At 47.9% G+C, this 18770-nt stretch overlaps 1 protein-coding gene across 3 annotated transcripts; it reads right to left on the bottom strand.

The window, feature by feature from the left end:
- Positions 1 to 4252: 4252 nt before the first annotated feature.
- Positions 4253 to 17936, bottom strand: LOC102449499 (C-type lectin domain family 4 member E-like). Of its 3 annotated transcripts, none has more exons than XM_025180907.3 (7): positions 17835 to 17936; positions 15653 to 15764; positions 13239 to 13337; positions 7253 to 7351; positions 6470 to 6621; positions 6098 to 6228; positions 4253 to 5810 (listed from the first exon to the last, which is right to left on the bottom strand). In XM_025180907.3, the coding sequence occupies exons 2-7, from the start codon at positions 15687 to 15689 to the stop codon at positions 5660 to 5662; spliced, it is 669 nt and encodes a 222-aa protein (XP_025036692.3). In that variant the 5' UTR covers positions 15690 to 15764; positions 17835 to 17936; the 3' UTR covers positions 4253 to 5659. The 3 variants fall into 3 exon arrangements, with proteins under 3 accessions (XP_025036692.3, XP_075756982.2, XP_075756969.2); XM_075900867.2 differs by having other exon boundaries at positions 17865 to 17927; XM_075900854.2 differs by lacking the exon at positions 17835 to 17936 and adding an exon at positions 16468 to 17822.
- Between the last annotated feature and the right edge of the window lie 834 nt (positions 17937 to 18770).

Genomic DNA, 18770 nt, shown 5'->3' with positions numbered 1-18770 from the left:
GATTGTTTTCATTGTTGTTTACTATCAGTCTGCAGATAACTTTTCTGGATATTGCCACTCCCTGGTTTTGTTGGGATTTGTTATCTTCACATGTTGGGAATGCTTGCTTCTAGCTTGAGCATTGCCAGTCTGCCTCTTATCCATCACAGAATACTGTGGGCCCATTTGATAGTTCCTTTGTGCCCGCAAATCTCCGGCCCCTCCTCTGACCATTGCATGCAGAGCTGGCCTTCAGACTAAACTCTTTTGAAACAGACATTCATATTCTTTGCTGACAAAAACAAAAATAACATAGTTGCTTCACACAAGCAAGGATCACACTGTTACTTTTATAAAAACAGATCAGTACAAAATATTCTAAGATTAAAATAACTATTACAAATTCTTCCATAACTAGCCAATTAGCCCGTCATAAGACGGGATTTTCAGGTCTCTCCTCCTCATCAGTCTTCTCTCCTGAGGTCTCTCGCTCCGTCTCTCTCTCTCTCTCTCTTTCTTCCCTCCTCCTACTGCCTCCCCCCTCTCTCTCTCAGCTCTTCTCCGCCTCCTTCCTCTCTCTCTATCTCTCTCTTTCATTTCTCCTCCCCCTCCTGCCTCTCACTCGGGGGACCATGGAGCTCAAATGGCCGTTAGGGCTCTGCACTCCCTGTGCTGCATGGGGGGCACGGAGCCCAAACGGTCGCTTGCGCTGCTTGCTCCCACGCGGCGGCCTGGCTGAGCAGCACAGAAGTCAGCCGAGCACCACGGCGGAAGGTGAAGGGGGGCGGGGTGGTGACGTTCCTTTCTACTAGTCAAAAGGATGGCTGGCAAGGTACACGGAGGCACATTACATTGCATATGGCTACATTACTAAATAAGTTTACTGGCTGAACTCCTTTAGTCAAAATCTCTCCCCTAGTTCAACTTTCAATTTTGTCTTCCAAATGCTGCTGATGCCATAAGTAAAGATGAGGGCTAGAAGAGAGATGGTTTGTGTCCTCTGTTTCCCCTTCATAAAACATTTCTATTCTTTGAGAATCATCTACAGCTGGGGTTCACGTCACAGCAAATCGGTTTCTTTTCATGAGAACCCCCAGTTGTTCCACTACCAAAATGTAATTTTCTTGCTCTCATCCTTCTTCCTGCCAAAGAATGGCTGGTCAACACAGTAATTGTCCACTTGATTATGTTGACAACTGGCTGCAGCGCTGGCTAACCTTTAGTCCCCGGGGAACTTGTTTGGGCTGCTTTTCTAAACTTGGAGCATGTTGTTACACACATTTTTACTGGCACAATAATGTTCAGTAGGTTATGAACTTTCACATGATACCAGTACAAAATGTATCATAGTCCTGTAAAAGTGGTGAACATACAGGTATAGCCTGTCTCAGTGATGTTCCTTTTCTCAAGTCTGTCTCTTCTCCCCATGAGTTCATCAACCTGAAAATTCCTAGCTCTGTATTCAGAATCTTTGTGATAACAGGACTTTCCCCAGTCTCAGTTCTATACATCTATTTCTTGGAGCCACTGTTGCCACCAGTTGCTCCAGCATGTGACAGGTGTTGCATTTCCTCCTCCTTTTATGAGGATCAGCCAGGTACATGTGCAGGCTTTTTTCCCAGATGAAGCAGTAAATGCTAATTAGCCATTCATCTACAGGCCTCTTCTTGCTCCAGAAGAATGGTGCTCCTTATCTTTTCATATCAAGCTATCTTAAATTTGGCTAGCTCAGATACTGAAATCACGGTAGGATGGGTTTTAGTGTGGCCTTTTCAAACTTGCCTGTAACCCTGCTAAAAACTCAGGTGACTAGCCTGCACTGAAACCATGCTGCTCCAGGACCCACACTAACTGTTTACCAGGCATGTTTACCTCAGCTGTTTGTGATTACATTGTAAGTATATCGTTTGTTCTCAGACCTTAGCACACTGAGGTCCTAGCACTTTGCAGGGTTGGGGAGGGGTTGAGGTTCAGGTCCTAGAAATTAACAATCTTTTGCGTTTTGAAAATGACGATAGAGACACCCTAGTGTGTACTGAGAGCTGTCCTGTGCTGTGTGAACCAAAGCCCCTGGATTAAGAGCTCATTCTAGCATCCTGAGGTTCTCTTCCTTTGTGGGAGGTCAGGGCATGTTTCTTAGGAAATGGACATCTCAGGGTACATCTACATTGCATGCTTATTTCAGAATAAGCTGTTCTGGAATTGACCCCAGCAAGGAGCGCTTGCCTGGCTAGGCTGGGCCTGCATGCAGGCAGAGTGTGTCTTCGGGGGTCTCAAGGTGAGGTTCAGATGCCTCCTGACCCGCCTGCGTGTAGGGGAGCAGAACATCCCCCAGGTGGTGTTCATGTGTTGCATGCTCCACAACCTCTGTGAGAGAAAGGGGGAGGTGTTCCTCCCTGGATTGGGGGGAGGCTGACCAGGAGGACAGAGTCTTTGAGAAGCCACACACAGCTGCTGTCCGGCAGGCCCAGCAGGCAGGAGTGTATATCCAGGAAGCCCAGAGGGAGATTTTCTCACAAGGACTCCAGTGACGCTCTCCCCAGACCCTCCTCTCTAGGGGCCTGTGCCTTGCCCCTCTCTGCCTTTCCTACAACAACCCCTTCCTTCCCCGCTCCATCCCCCTACCCTGCAGAGACAATAAAAAAAAAGTTTGGTTTTGAAAAAAAGAACTCTGGTTATTTATTTGGGGTAGAAGTAAATGGGGAGAGACTGAGAGAACCTGGAAATGGGGAAGGAGCTGCTGCTCAGCAGTCCCATCCTGCTTCTGTCTCATCAGGAGGGATCTGTGCACCAGACAGGGGTGACAGGATGCGGAGGCCTCTCCCCTGGGCGGGCACTGCAGCAAGCGGGCATGGCGGGCCAGCCCCGCCCCTGCACGCTTGCGGCGCATGCTCACGCCACGTACCAGGTATTTTAAATGCCAGTGGCGCAGCAGCCTAGGGGGAAGAAGTTCACCCAGCCCTGGGTGCTGTGCTGAGCTGAGCTGAGTGAAGCACCCACCCTCCTGCAGCAGCCGGGACCTGGCAGGTAACCCCACGGGGCGGACATCCAGACTCTGCAGCCCCAGGAGGAACAGGCAGCAGACGCCGGAGTGGCCTGTGCCCCCTCGACAGACAGAAGGGCGGCAGGGTCTGATTACAGACTCCAGCCCCACTGCCCCGCAAACTGGAAGACAGAAGGTAGGGGAGGGGGAAAAATAGGGGGAAGGGGTGGGAGAGGAAGGGGCTTGTGCTGATGGGAGCAGGTCAGGGGAAGAAAGGGGAAGGCACCAAGGCTCAGCGTGGCGGAGAGACAAATGCCAGGGGGCCAACTGGAGACAATGAGGAAAAGGGCAGGAGGGGAGGTGTCAGTGGGAAGGGGGACAGGGTGATGCTGGGAGAGAAGAGGGTAAGGGCATTGAGGGCTGGGGGGGAGGGGAAGGTGCTGGGAGAAGGCTTGAAAGAAGGGGTGGGGTTGAGGAAGGTGGAGATGGAACAAGTCATGTATGAGGGCACAGGAGCATGAGGGGAATGGGGGCAGAGGGTGATGAGGAGGTGAGCATCAGGGAAAAAGAGGACAAAGGGGGCAGGGGCAGTGAGGGAAGGGGGAGGCACCAGGAGGGTGCAAGGGCCAGGGGATTCTGGGGTAAAGCAGAAGGGCAGACCCCTGGAGGGGAGGGACCAGCACCAGAGAAGAGAGGCAGGGCAGGTGTGTAGAGGGAGGTGTTAAGAGAGGGGATGAGGAGGGGTAGCTCACATGATCAGAGTGGGGCTACTGGAGGAGTGGGCACAGGGGGGAGAGAAGGGCTGATGGGGGGCAGGTCTCAGGAGGGCTGAGGGCAGTGAGAAGGGCAGGAGTCAGGACAGCAGAGGAAGGTGAGGTGTTGGGGGGCAACAGGCACCAGGGGAGCTGATGGAGCAAGGATAGGAGACATGGCAGCAGAGGGAAAAGGTAGAGGTTTATAAGATATTTATTAATAACTTGGGTGCCACAGTGGCACATCCAAACAAGCCACATGAACTCAGTACTGGTGCACAACACAAAATTCATTCTGCTCACGGGAGGAAACGCTTAAGCTATATCTACACTGGTGGCTTGTTGCGCAAGAACATCTTGTGCAAGAACAATATCAGGCGTTATTTGTCGTAGAATGAGGTTTACAGAAATTGGAATAAGCCGTCCGCTATTTCTAAATTATTTCAAAATAACAGAATTGCTGTGTAGATGCTCGCATTGTTATTTTGAAATAATGGTGCAGTGTGGACGCAACCTCAGAATGAACTGGATCAGAGCCTCTTGTTTGCATCTCGACTTTATTAAGATAAACACAATATTATAACCAGTCCTGAAATGAGCAGGGAATTCCTGAAGGGGAACTGTATGCAGCAAGAGTCAGAAATAATCAGTCAGAGAGAAGTAGGGAACCGAAGGCCCGGGGGCTAGATGCAGCTCTCGGCTTGCCTGAATCCAGCCCCTAAGGCTCAGGGCTCCTCCCATCCAGCTTGAGGAGCCCATCGTGCTGGAGCACACAAAATCTACTTTCATGGGCCCCAATAGGCTCTGTTGTGTGAGTAAACTGTCGGGAGTCTTTCTTCTTTTCAGTTGGGGACCATAGCAGTGAGGGTTTAATTGGTTGGTTGAGGGTTTTTTTTTTTTTTTTTTCATGTTTTGCTTCTTACTTGTTTGCTGCCCCGACTGATTTTACTGTGGGTCAGCAGCCCCCAACCCAATAAAGGTTCCCCACCCTTGCCGCATGAGATGGAACAGAACAAGGTGATACACATCCAGAGACAACTTTATACAGAGCATCTGACATTCAGGCTCAAAACTCATTGGCAATGAGAGCTAGGTCTGTGGTCTCATCAGAGGAAGTGGTGGAAGTGTCATTACTCCTGCCATGCAAAACTAGCATTAAACAAAGAATGCATGATCAGTACCAACCCAGCAGTAGTTCCCAGGCAATGGGAAAGAACTGGGCTTAAAGATCCTTTCCTGCTTTAGGAGATTTGGGCTAGGATCAGTCTCTTAATTGAAAACCTGTCCTTTCTCTGGGCATAAATTGTTCCACTCCATCACCAAAGAAGTTAAATTTGGATCAGGCATAATGAACTGTGTGGCCTTTTACCAGTTCCAGCTGGAAGCACAGATGCCTGTTTCCAGTGGAGTTGGAACACCTAAGAGCTCTGCTGAGATTTGGACCTTTACTCCTGCATCTCTTTCCTTAAAGCTGAATCTCTTCTTACACCCAACAGAGCAACGTGGACATGCTGAGACACTCCCATCACAGCACACGTATTCCCGGGGACTGACGTATTGGGACCAAGGGAAGTTATTACATTTAGCAACACTGGCCGAGTTTATACTGTGACTAGCAAGTCTCCCTTCAACACTTTCAGACAAATCTTCTGGCCTTCCCCTTTCCAAACCACCTTCTACATTGGACTTGTTGGATGACTATACAGGCAGTGTTTCTGACATCATGAGCAGACCTCTGCTGAAGTCCAGTAGTGTTCCATGTTTGCCATTTTCAGAAGTTTATATATTGTTTTGACTATACAGCTCAGCTTGCCTTCTTGCATATTACACAGCCCAGGACTCACAGTGCTACAAACCCCCCAATCTGATCTGTCCGTGAGTTGCCTGGGGTGAGAGATGGACTCACTCTTGGGTCTCACTTCCATGATGGGGGTTTTTCATGTCATTAAATATTTGTGGCCGCAGTTTCACAAATCCGATGAAATGGTAAAATACATGGGAAGTTATTCCAGTTATTCCTGATCCCCTTTTGGGATGTATCTATGGCAACACAATTCTCCAGACTGAGATTATTTGGTTCTCCTGGTATCCAGAACCTGTAAAACAAAGCTTATGTGTCAGACGTACCATTATGAGTGTCACAGAGGAAAGAGTTGTAGTGGAAATAATAACCTCTGATCTTCCAGAGAGATTCTCCTTCCTCCCTAAAATGGATCTGTAGCTTCTGATCACGATGCCCTAAAAACCTTCCCTTTCCTGGGCCAGAAACATTTTGCTCCAGCAGGTGACAGAGATCACTCTCTGAAACACACACACATCCACTATGTTGATTGTTGGACCGAGAGGAGGAAAGCAACCATTCACTATGCCGAAATATACTCACGCTGCTGTCTTGTTATATGGAGTCTGATCCTCCCAGCGCCACTGGCCCCTCTCCTGTTGAGTGAGACCAATGTGATAATTCTCCACTTGGATGCCAATAACTGTTCTTTTTACATAACTGGAAATGAAATCCTGGATTAAAAAAAAATCAATTTTAAATGTCCTTAGATGCAGTTACTTAGCAGTCTGCAGCAGGCAGGAATCTCTGGGTGAGTCTGGTGCTGGAGGTGGTGAGGACTAAGGAAGCCCAGGACTGATTGAACATGGAGCCAGAACAACCGGCTCGAATTCAAGAGCAGTGTGTGTATGTGTATAGGTCTCCTCTTAGGTTGGGCACTAAATTCCCAATAGAGCCTGACCCCCAGCAAGATACCTGCTCAGTTCCTGTGTTGATCACCACCAGATGGGAACCCATCCCTGTGCAGTTCCTCTTGCTGTCACTCCAGGTCATGATGTCTTTAGAGAAGTAGTAGCAGCTAGCCTGAAAGGGCTCCCAGTCCTTTGGGCAACATGTCCAGACTCGCCCTGCGAGGGAAGAAAAATTCAAGGAGGAATCACAATAATTAGAGATGGAAAATCTCCACTAGGACATCTTTGCCATTGTCTATGAACAATGCTGAATTGTTCTCTCCAGTTTATTCTGAAGGGTTTGATCTTTCCCAGCTGTTCAGCTTTGTTTAAATGAAGATGTAAGATGAATTGTGTCAGAAGATGTTAGCTAACACCCACAGTAAGCCTGGGGTAGACAAGGCAAGGTAGATGAAGATGTATTAGTTGGAATGTTCTAACCACGTACCTTTACATTCTCATCTAGACAGAGCCAAAAATGACTCTGTTAATAGAGTTTCCATACTTTTGCTTGGAATGCTAGGGTTAGAGAATGTTTCTTCATCCTCAACCTAAATTGCTCTTCTTTTTCTCCCTTCATATCTCCTGTCTCTGACCTCTCTCAATTAGCCCCTCCCTATCCTACTTGTTCACACTTTGCCCATGCATGTAGAACATTGCTATTTCTCTTCTTTAGCCTCCACTTAGACCCTCTGCATAGAGGGGCGAATCCCTCCAGTCCACTGTCACTGTTTACGCTGGCTGTGAACCAGGCCATTAGCCCAAAACACTGACACAGATTTCCGCTCTCTCTTTCAGTGTCACTGACCTTTTCCTTCGTCGCGCCCCACGATGCAATGCCACTCTATGGAACTCTGGGGCAAAGCCTTGTGCACCTCACAGTCTGGATTTACCTTGAGGAGAGAGACTGGTATAGGAGAGAAAACAAGAGAATGAATACAAAATACTTCCCTCCTTTTGCCCCCACGTACAACATGATTTCTTCTCCATCTCCTGGACAAGAATTGTCACAATGTGGTCACTCCCACATGGGTTTCCTCTACGTTCATATATACGAAAACCCGTCCCCCATAGGAGGAGAAGAGGGCAGCTCAGCTCCCATTAACTCTCTGCTGGTGGTGGGGACCAGTGTTACTGGGTGCTGCAAGTCAATCTTTCTTGATCAATGGGGCAAGAGAAGTGTCTGACCCACATGGGGTGTGGTGAGGCGGGCGTGCCCAGGATACAGTTTATTAACATTGTCACCTCTTGCTGAGTAGAAGCAGATGTTGGGGCCTACAGTGTTGTGGAATCTGGATATATTCTTAGCCTATTGAAAGATGTGCGCCACTTCCAGGCAATCATCTCTTCCAGAGCTCCTAGACCAAACACTACCATCATGTCCCAGGAAGCTGCCCTGCCAGAGGAATTGAATCTCTGTGCACAGATTAAGCCAGAGAGAAAACCCTTGCTGTCTACCACAGTACCACCCAAAGAACCTGCAACATGGAACTAAGAGTGGTATAGTCACACAGGAACGGGAAGGCAGAGTTTACTTGAGGTGAGTTACTGGCCATGAGACCAGTGTGAAGCCGAAGCTTTGGGTGTTGTAAAACATTGGACACATTCCAGGCAAAGAAAGGACAGTATGCACAAGATGGCCTGCATCTCATAAGGGAGAAGGGGGGTGGCACTAATCTTTTGGCTGGCTGGGGCATCCAGGAGGATGCTGAATTAACAACACATGAGAGAGGGGTCTGAGAAGGCAAATACAGAACAAATGCTTAATTGAATAACTTAAAGTCAAGGTGTTGAGAACTTGCTGAACTGAGGTGGCAAAGAATGTGAAAAGTGTTTTTTTTTCAGTTTCATACACACCAGTGCCAGCAGCCTGGGTAAGGTATAGGTGGATTTGGAAATGCAAAGAAGAAATTTGATATAATTGGTACTACTGAAACCTGGTAAGAGGCTTCACATGACTGGAATGTTACAACCCCACTAGTTATAATCTGTTTAGAAGGATCAAGTAGGTAAGAAAGATGGCGGAGGGCTGTGAAACTCAGATCACCCCAACTGGTAACAAGCAACACGTTTCAGCTGGCCTGAGCAGTTCAGTGTACCCCAGTTCATTGATGTCATATTCTGTGCCTAATATGTGTCACATAATATGTCATTGGAAAACTAATAAATTGCTGATCATTAATAGTCTTGTGCGATGTAAGTACTCAGCATGTATTTAAAGTTATGAATAGATATGTTGGAATAACAGCTAAAATGTGTTTAAAGCAGGCATGTGAGGGGGTTTGGTAAATAGGTCTGCCCTAGAGAAAGGAATGTGTTTGCTTCTCTGACCAGCTGGGCAATCAGGCAGAGACAGCGAAAGCCTCTTTAAATGTTAGGTAAACATGGCTATAAAGCTAACAAACAGTAAAGAGAAACTTTTTCTGAGCTATAAAGAAAAGGGGTTTGAACCCAGGGCTGGGACAGACTTCGATTTCGCCAGGCTCTGGGCAAATACACTTCTGCTGGCTTAGTAGGGGCTTGGCTTCAGGTCCTGTGGAAGGGGCATGGCCTCAGGTGGATGGGGTGGGGCTAGTGGCAGCCAACGCTCAGTGCCGCCTGGACCATGTCGTGCCTCTCCTGCCAGCCCTCAGTGCTGCCCTGCAAGGACCCAGGGCTCTGGCTGACGCTGCTGCTGTGATAGGAGAAGAAATGGGCTGAATCTCCAGGCCCTTTTACATAGCCGGACCCTGGGGGCAACTACCCCTTTTGCCTCCCCAGCCCCGTCGATTGCCCTGTCTCAGCCTAAAAAGATAAGCAATATACTAACTGACTGTGTAAAATATTACTGCAATATGATGCAAGTATATTGACTAAGATCTTCTATGAAAGTCTGTGTCACACTAGTGATTAATACCAATGTGCAATGTCTGTGAAAGCAGGGTCTGAATCAATGCTTCCATTACAGCCAGCTGAAATGGGAAAGAAATCCTGGGTGTGTTTATGTAAATACAGTTTGCCCCTGCTTTGCTTTGACATGTTAGATATTCAGCTGTTACAATGGTGTTTTGCTCATTGTAATCAGCTTGGCTGGTGTTGGGTCACAAATTGTGCTAACACTGATTTCAATGTGTGCAATTATTGGGGGAATACAAAGAAAGTCTGTACTTAACCTGGCACAAAGGAGGGAAACAGTCTCAGTTTAAAGAATGAGATTCTGGATGTGTGCATATAAATATAGTTCACTCAGTTTGCTTAGGCCTGCTAGATATTTAATTGTTACAATGGTGTTTTGCCCATTGTAACCAATTTGGCTGTTGTGGGGTCTCAAACTGTGTTAACACTAAATGCAGGAATTGTGAAGTATGGTCACCAATGCTGGCACTTATTGGGGGAATGCAGAAAAGTCAGACTGTGGTTAACTCAGTTCAAAGGAGAGAGACTATCAGAATAAAGTACCTCTGATGGACAAGGGTCCCCCTCCCAAAGCTCTGTGAAGTTAACTGGGGAGGAAGGACTCTGTATCAGCAGGCTACATGCTCTCCAGGCATGAGCTATAAGACCGGTTCAACCTGTTTCTCCTTCCCCCCCCCCCCCCCCCGGTTCTAACAGAACTCATTTCTTATTTTAAATTTACTCCAGTGGATACTAGAATTTCTCATGGCTGGACTGTGAATTGGGCCAAGAGCTGAAATCACTAGGCGTGGCCCAGAGCCAAATCCACCACCAGCCAGTGGAAGATGCAATGAATGGTCAGCAGAGCAGCAGCAACACGATGAGCAGCCAGCAGAGAGGCAACAGTGACACGTAATGAGCGGCCAGCAGGTGGATGGTGAGTGACCCACTGAGTGAGTAAGCTGCCTTCTACCCCCCCCACTCCATTATTCAGGATGGGAGGTGAATTCTGTGGATGCAGCTCTGAACTCTGGGTCTGCCCTGACCAAGGTCAGCTACTGTGAGTGGGGTGCAGAGAAGGATTGGGCATGTGAAGGGGACATTTACACTGCTGGACTTGAGAACCTGAGGAAAAGAACATTGCCCAACCTATTGGAGTGGGACTGTTACTCGCGGGTTTATGAGCCGTGATTGTGCTGTTTTCTCAAATCAATGCCACATTACTTCTTTCCCCTTTTAGTTAAGGTTTATTTTCTATGCTCAGACTCTGCGCTTGCGAGTGGGGAAGCATTGCCCAGGGGGGTTTGAATTTCCCACATTAGTGGGTGGAGGTTTGAGCCAGTTCTGTGTTGGATGGATGGAGAGTGTCAGGGGGTGCACGCCCCCTGTGTGCCTCAGTGCCCCTGACTGTCCTCATATAGCCCCTCGCAGGGCAAGTTACAGTCTGTTTGGGTTGCTCATCATAGGCACAAAGCAGTTTATAACTGGCCCTTTAAGCAAGGCCAAGTCCACAAAACAGATTATCGTTGTAGTGGGGCACACCCCAGGTAGGGGGACCCAGGCCCACCCTACTCCACCGGGTCCCAGCCTAGGGCCCTGTGAGCAACCATGTACCGGGTCACTCCCTCGGTGGGGCCATCCAGCCGAAACGCACTGAGGTTCCCGGGCCGGGAGGGGCAGCTCCCGCTCCTGCCCTGGGCCACTTCCTACCTGGATCCCCGGGCTTCCTTCCCCTGGACTTGCCCAGCTGGCTACGATCTCCCTCCAAGGAGCTCCTGCTTCCTCTGCAGTCAGCCCTCCACTGGCCTTCCCTAAGCAACCTGTGCTTCTCTATATATACTTGCCAGCTGGGCTCTCACTCCCCTAATGGGTTCAGCTGGCTTCCACAAGCCAATTGTGCTGCCCTAGATAGTTGCCAGCTGGGCTCTCTCTGGCCCTAAACCGCTCCAGCTGGCCTCTTTCTTTCTAGCCCTGGCTCAGGGCCTGAGTCCTGGTCTTAAAGGGCCAGTGCAGGGCAGGTGCCCTGTCACAGAGAGGAATCCCTCGATATTGAATTGGCCCCTAGTTGCTGCTGGCACTACCTGGAAGAAGGGTTACATCTGTATTTGCAAACCATCAGGGATTATGATAAATAATTGTTTTTATACTTTTACATGTGTGCCCAAGCAAAGGAAGAAAGAGATCTCTCCAAGTCAGGATGGAATGTCACAGTTATCTATCTGTCCTCAATGAAGTTAAGCAAAGTGTGAGCAAAATAATGGAGTCCTCATTTACACAGAAAATCAGCAAGGGAATGGGAAATCCACAAGAAGGGATGAACAGCAAAGGATCTTCCTGACTCTTGAAACAAGGATAAAGCTCCTTGGATAACATCATATACCTATGGACAGTTCAACTAACATGCCTGCATAATCTCATGACTCCAGATAAAGGGCTTTAAGAAAAACAGCAAATATTGTTAAATTTGTGATAACAACAGTTGGCGACACTGAAATCCATGGCCTCCATAGACCTGGCAACACTAATAACAGCTTGTTTCCCGCTAGTCCATTTCTTCTGGAAAGAAGCTACAACTCTGCATTTACTGGCTGCATTTACAGGAAATACATCTCTAAGCATAGAAAATCAGTTGCCTTGGAGGTGAAAGGAGGCAGCTGTTAAATGACACAAAGAGTAGGTAAAGAACAAAATCCCAGTGGACTCCAGGAGGCAGGATTTGATATAGACACCTGACTAAAAGCTGTTATTGATGTGAAATACATTGCCCGCTCTTTCATTTCCACAAGGGAGCCACATTAAGTTTTACCTGTTGCACAAAAGGTGGCACCTCCAGCAGTCCCTTGCACTTCAGGGTCAGATTGTGAGGGAGGCGCATCCTCTTGAGTGACCTTCAACACACCCTTCCCTCAGCATCACAGTGTTTAGGTCCCAGTGGTATATGATAGCCTGGCCTGGCTAGCCTACCTCCTCAGCCTATGCTGTGGTGTCTCTCTGAGACAGCAGGAGAGAAAAGTCCAGTAACAGTGACTTTACTGTTAAAGAAAAATAATGAAACCTCCCACCCACACAGCTGTCTCTGGAACCAGTGGACTCATTCAGATTCCTTTCAAGACTATAGAAGTGTCCACCTCTGGCAGGGGTGAGTGAAAGCAGAGGGAGACCCAGTGACATGACACAGTTATTAATAGTCTTCATCCTACGTGGGATGGAAACCACCCAGAAACACAAGTGTGCTGCAGGGAGTGGTGCTGGTGACTCAGGAGGGGAAACTTTTCTGTGCCAAACTTTAAAAAACAACAAATAGTCTGGTAGCACTTTATAGACTAACAAACCATGTAGAGGGTATCATGAGCTTTCATGGGCACAGACCACTTCTTCAGATGACTGGAATTTTGAGTTTAGGATGTGCAGACCCAAAATAAATAGGGGAGAAGGGAGAGGTGGAATGGAGCAGAGGATTAGCTGTAGAGGAGCAGACTATTGTTCCATCTAGCCCAGCATTAAGTTTCTGGCAGGGGTGGATGTCAGATGCCTCAAATGAAAATACTGTATATTCCATATCTAGCAGCTGGTCCCACTTTAGGGTGGAGGCCGGGGGAGGGAGTTCTTCCTAACTCTCTGAAGAGGTCATTTATCCTGTGATGCATGAGGGTTTATTACCTTTTTCTTAATTATGCTGCCCCTTTTATAGTCAGCAGCTGCACCAGGCTTGGTTGATTCCCTACAGCAGGGAGATCCACAACTTGACTTTACAAACCTCATTTTACTGATTCTAAATTTACCAGCCACGATCTTACTTGAGATCCTTTGTTTTTGTAAGATGGGAGAAAGGAAAGAGGCAGGGGGAAGGGATTCTAAAGAGCAATACAATCCCTTCTTGTATTTCTTTCCAATGCATCCAAATAAAATCCAAAACCCACCCATACAGCCGGAGATGACACAAGCCTTGAGGACAAGGGCACACACCAGAATGACCCAGGGATTGAGCCAGGAGCAACGTCTCCTCTCCTCTGGTGGGGCTGAAATACACAAGGTGAAAACAAGAATCACACACCTTTTCCAAAGAGAAAAGTGCAGTAGACACAACTATTTGGAGTGGCACAAGAGGAGCAGGAGGTGATACTGGGACAGTGTCATGCCTTGGAGCAGCAGCTCCATGTTCTACTGCTTTCACCGCTGCGGTTCCCAGGAGGGAACTGTACAGATGCCAGGAGATGCCGCTGCAGGGAAGGGCTGTGGGTGGTACAGCTGTGCCAGAGAAACTGCTGGTGTGGGGCTGCTCCTTTTGCTGCTGCAGTTCTGAATGCGCCGCCCCCAGCCTCCGGGAGAAGGAACATGGCCCTTCTTGCCCTACCCAAGAGTCAACTTTTCCAATAGAATGTCCTGAGACAGAGGTGAAGGATTTTCCTAGAATGACACCTGCACCCAGGAGTCTGTTAATTAAAAGTGGCTCAGACACAGGAGCTGGGATTAGGGCCGAGTCCCCCAACTCTTCTCTCTTTTTTCTCTCTACCCATGAGGCCTGTCTCTCCTCCTCCCTCCCCTTTGCTCCATTACTTGGTCCCCCAGCACCTCCTTTTCTTCCCATAACATCTCCCCTCATTTCTCTCTCCTTCCCTCTCTCCACCCACTCCTCCTTTCTCCGACTGCAGTCTCTTCCTCCACCTCTGTCCCTGTTTACCTCACCTTTCAATCCCCATCTTCTCTGCTTCCCTCCCCTGTTCAGTCCCTTGTTTATTCTCTTCTCTCTCCTCTCCTCACCTTGCCCTGCTCTCTAGGGATCTGTCCGCACTTGGCTGTAGGAGGGTGAGTCCCAGCTCGAGGAGATGCGCCTGCACTAGCTTTGATCAAGCAACTGTGCTAAAAATAGGCTGTAGCCATGGTGCCATGTGCCACCGGAGGGGGACAGCCACCCTGATGACATGCCTAGCATATCTGACAACACCACTTGTGGCAGCTACCCCCACTTGCTGCTTACACGGCTACAGGTACAGTCTATTATTAGGGCACTAGTTCAAACAATGCTAGAGTGGGTATGTCTTCTTGATATAGGAATCACACCTCTTGCCCTCCTGTGGGCATAAGATAAATGGACATGTGATTGCAGCATGGGTAAGGCATCCCTGTGCCAGCTGTAAAATATCTGCTACACATAATAATGGTAGTGAGGACGGGATGGGCTGAGCTTCAGCACTGGCTGCCTATCCCAGTACAGACTCACTGGGGACCCTAGGTGGATACTTGCATTATTCACCTCTGCTGGGACCCAGGCTGCCACATCTCTACTGCAATTGTCTGCACTAGCTGGATTAGTGCTACACAGGGATGCCTACCTACCTGTGCTACAATCACCCCTTCATTTGCAGTGTATATGTAACCTGACTCTTCAGTTCTGTGCCCATTCGGCTTCTCATAGACAGTAGTTTATAAAAGTCAGAATTGGGGACAAATACAAATGCTACAAACTGGATTGTTTACACTGAAAAAATCATGATGGTAAGGTCAGAGGTTGGCATGGTAATGAGCTGAAAGATTGTAGAAATTGGAGAAAATGCTAAGGGTTCAAATAAGCCAAATATGTTTCGGCTGGTTCATTTAATGGGCTATGGTTGCCACCCCTTCTTGGACACTGCTTCTGTGGGGTCACTGAGGAGACAGAAGATCACTGCTTCTCTCTCCTAAGGTACATCTATACTGCAGGCTTATTTCAAAATAAGCTATTCTGGAATAGTTATTCTGAAATAGCTAATTTCGAAATAGCACGTCTACACTGCAGGGAAGCCTCAAATTAGTCCAAGGCAGGCTCCCCTAATGTCGACGTGCTCTCTCGATTTAGAGCCCCAGGAGGCACTGGGGAGGAATAACTTAAAATGGCCCTGGTGAGGGGCTATTTTGAAATAGCAGCTGTGGATCATCTACACACGCCTTATTTCAAAATAGCTATTTCGGAAGAGGCGTTATTCCTCGTAGAATGAGGTTGACAGATTTCGGAATAAGCCGTCCGTTATTTCAAAATTATTTTGAAATAACTGAATGGCTGTGTCGACACTCGCTTTGTTATTTCGAAATAACGCTAGTTACCTCGAAATAACGGTGCAGAATAGATGCACTCTTAATTCCATTCTCCCTTCCCCAATGCTTTGGGCCATTCTCCAGCCCTGTCACTCCCTCTCACTCTTTCTCTGCCCCTCTATCCTTTCCAAACATCATTCTCCCATTTTACATGGTCTTTCTCCAGAGCCATTCTCCTCTATCACTCCATCTCCATTGCCTTCCCAAAACCTTATTTCAGCCAATCCCACCCAGCAAAGTGAAATAAAATCCCCATTCTCACCTGCAGTTCCTGGGCTGGATTTCCCTGCTGGGCTCATGGTTTCTTTCCGAACCTCACTGTCCCCACGGGTAACTCCAGGGTCTTCACCCAGCCCCCAGCACAAGGGGCTGTTCTACAGAAGAGCAAATTATATTCTGAGTTGGCCAAACACACAAGCAAGAGCTTGAATGATGTCTGATGAGATGTTCAGGGAGTAGAAGGAAGGAAGTTCCCAACCAGTCTTGTGATGTCTCATTTCAAATCAGAAGTGCATTATTATGAGTAATAAAAGCAACTAACATTCCACCCTATCCTTTGCCCCCAAATATATACAGAAACAAAGTGAAGAAAGTGAGGCCAGAAAAGAAGAACTATTTCTCATCCCTGAAATAGTCTGTTTCGAAAGTATTCATGTGGTTTTTGCAACATGGAACATTAACCCTTAATTAGCTAGGTTTGTCCTGTGACTGTAGGGGGAGAGGGGGAATCATTAGCCTGTCAGATGTCACTTGCTACAGATTAAGCCAGCCTGATACTGGCATGGGAGGTAGCATCAGGAAGATCAGAATATATTATTTATTATTATAGATCTAGCTCTGCACTTAGGTGGTTGTTTCAGAAGTGCTTGCAGATCTCCCTAATGGATCTGTTCAGCTAAACTTGGGACAACCCTTACACCAGGGGTGGGGAATCTTTTTTGGGTCCAGGGCCACTGACCCACAGAAAAATCAGTCAGGGGCCACACACAAGGAAGAAGCAAACACAAAATCCAAAAACCACTACAACCCTTCCCGATCTGGCCCCCAAGTGAGCAGGAGAAAAACAAAAACACTCACAGATGTGGCTCCCAACTTGAGAAACGGGATTTCTCTCAAGCTCCAGCCCATGCGGGAGAGCAGTGCCTGAAGGGAATGCTTCACTGCAGCATGCAAAAATGCTCAGAGATACTTCCCCCCTCCCTTGCCAGGCAGAGCCCGCCTGTGGCTTGCAATCTGGCCTGTGGCTTGCTTTGATCAGGCCCACAAGACTTGGGGCTTGCCCCCTGCCCACACAGTGGTGTGAGCCTGCTGGTGCTGATATCCAGCCATGGGACTGCTCGTGGCTGAAGTGGCAGTGCGAACTTGCAACCATGCAGAAGTGGGGAGGGGGCTCAAAAGCCGGAACAAGGCAAGCCACAGGAACATATCCTCCTACCTCTGCCTTACAGGAACATATCCTTCCCCCCCTCTCCGCCTCCATCTTACAGGAACATATCCGCATATATCCCCCTTTCCAACTAACAATCTTATTGAACATTACTCAAAATTGTATATAAACAAATGATCTATTAGGGATATCGGTGTGTAGACAACTACACAAGTAACCAGTAAGCCGGGGAATGAGAGCTGGTACCTGTGAGAAGCTGGTTTAAAAGCTGGCTCCTCACAAGTACTGGATCCGCCTGCCCCTGCCCCCCATGCTTCTACTTCTGATAGAGAGGCAGCAGCACAGAGGGTGAGGGGAGCAGGCTGGAGCCAATACTCACGGGGAGCCAGCTTTCAAGCCAGCCCCCCATGCCTGTTGGCTCCTCCAGAGGCAGCAAGGGGGGGGGGCAGGTTTAAAAGCCGGTTCCGATCATGCCTTTCCCCACTCCCATGCTGCTGCCTCTATCACAGACAAAGCATGGGGGGGGGGGGGGTTAAGGCTGCAAAGCAACCTCTGTCCATGGTGTGCCCAAACTCCCTGCGGACAGAGGCTTTTCTGTGGCAGCAGCCTCTGTATCAGAGGCAGCAGAGCGCAACAGCAGGCAGCTGGTCTGTGCAGGGAGCTGGTTTTTAAACTGGCTTCCCTTGTGGACCAGCTTCTGCCTGCTACCTTGCGCTGCTGCCTCTGATACAGAGGCAGCAGCATAGAGTGTCACGGGGCTCCCTGGGAGTGGGGTCAGAGTATACTGGCTGCCAGCCCTGCCTCCGGGGACTATCAAATAGTCATGTAACCGTTAAGATTTCATGCAGTTACATGACTATTCAATTACACAATATCTAAAATCCCCACTATCTATATATAATTAACTTGGCTTGTTATAACTTCAGCAATTCTCAATTTGCCTTTGCGGTTTCCAACACAGTCTGGTTGCTCTGAATGACAAGAATACTGAATCAGTTGGTTTAGCTGTCTGTGGCTCTGTCTCCTGCTCCACTTACCTTTCCAGTTCAGTACTTACCTATTATCCTCCCTTTCTTTGGAAACATACCGTGGATGTCTCCTGTTCCTTCGGAGGTCTGTCCTTCAAAGGGGTTACTTCCTATGACCCAGGAACCACTGCACAAATAATGTTCGCCCTTTGTTCCCAGCAGTTTTCATCACATATGCAATCCATATTGTGAAACTCCAAGGGCCCCAGTAAAGGTCTCATACTTCCTGGCATAGGCAAGCCACTTGCCCAGTATTAAACTGTCCCGCCGTGCTTTTCTAGTATTTGTGTCCTCTCCAGTACTCAAACAAAACTAGAACTGGTTTTGCCAGGAATCAGATACACAAGGGTGTGTTGGTGGGAGGGAGACAGCATGTGCTGGTGGGAAGGAGGGGGCTCGCATGCGGCAAGACCTTGCCTTGACTATGCAGGACTAGTCCCATGATTCCAGAAGTGCTGGAATGCATACTGGGAATGTAGACAGGGAATGATGCTCTTCCATCATCCTTTTTTGCTTTTGGTTTGTTTGTCTTTTTCTGTCTGGTTTCTTCAATTCTTCTATAGCATGTTCATTTGTAACATCTTTCACCACACTATTAGAAGGTCTTGCATTTAGCTCTCTCTTAATTATAATGCCTGCAGCCAGGAGACAATCTACACTTCAAGGTGGCTACCCTAGAGTTAAGCAATCCTAAATGAGGGTTTGAAATAGATTTGCTTTTGAGGGATTTAGGAGCTTTTTTTTTTTTTTTAATTTTTACACCATTTTCCTCTAGCCCTTTTGGCTGTGTCTATCTAGGACTTGCTATATTATGCTAGAACCCATGGTACCTTGCAAAATATTTGAATTCATATCTTTCAGATTGTGGGCCATTTTCTGACATTACTACCGAAAACATATCGTATCTAGCCAATACTGATTTAATGTATGTTATTACAGGCTTTACAATGGTATTGCCCAGTAGT

The sequence above is a fragment of the Pelodiscus sinensis genome, chromosome 1 (genome assembly GCF_052426305.1).
Source record: "Pelodiscus sinensis isolate ZL-2025 chromosome 1, ASM5242630v1, whole genome shotgun sequence".
Taxonomy (NCBI): Eukaryota; Metazoa; Chordata; order Testudines; family Trionychidae; genus Pelodiscus; species Pelodiscus sinensis.
Note: the sequence above shows the minus strand (reverse complement) of the source record. Positions and strands in the feature narration are given on the sequence as shown.

Coding starts and splice junctions, on each gene's coding strand:
- LOC102449499 (XM_075900854.2), bottom strand. CDS start 16,518: ATGGGCTGGAGCTTGAGAGAAATCCCGTTTCTCAAGTTGGGAGCCACA. Junction 15,765..16,467: donor TCAAGTTGGGAGCCACATCT/GTGAGTGTTTTT, acceptor GCTCTTCTGTAG/AACAGCCCCTTGTGCTGGGG. Junction 7,352..13,238: donor TGTCATCTCCGGCTGTATGG/GTGGGTTTTGGA, acceptor CTCCTATACCAG/TCTCTCTCCTCAAGGTAAAT.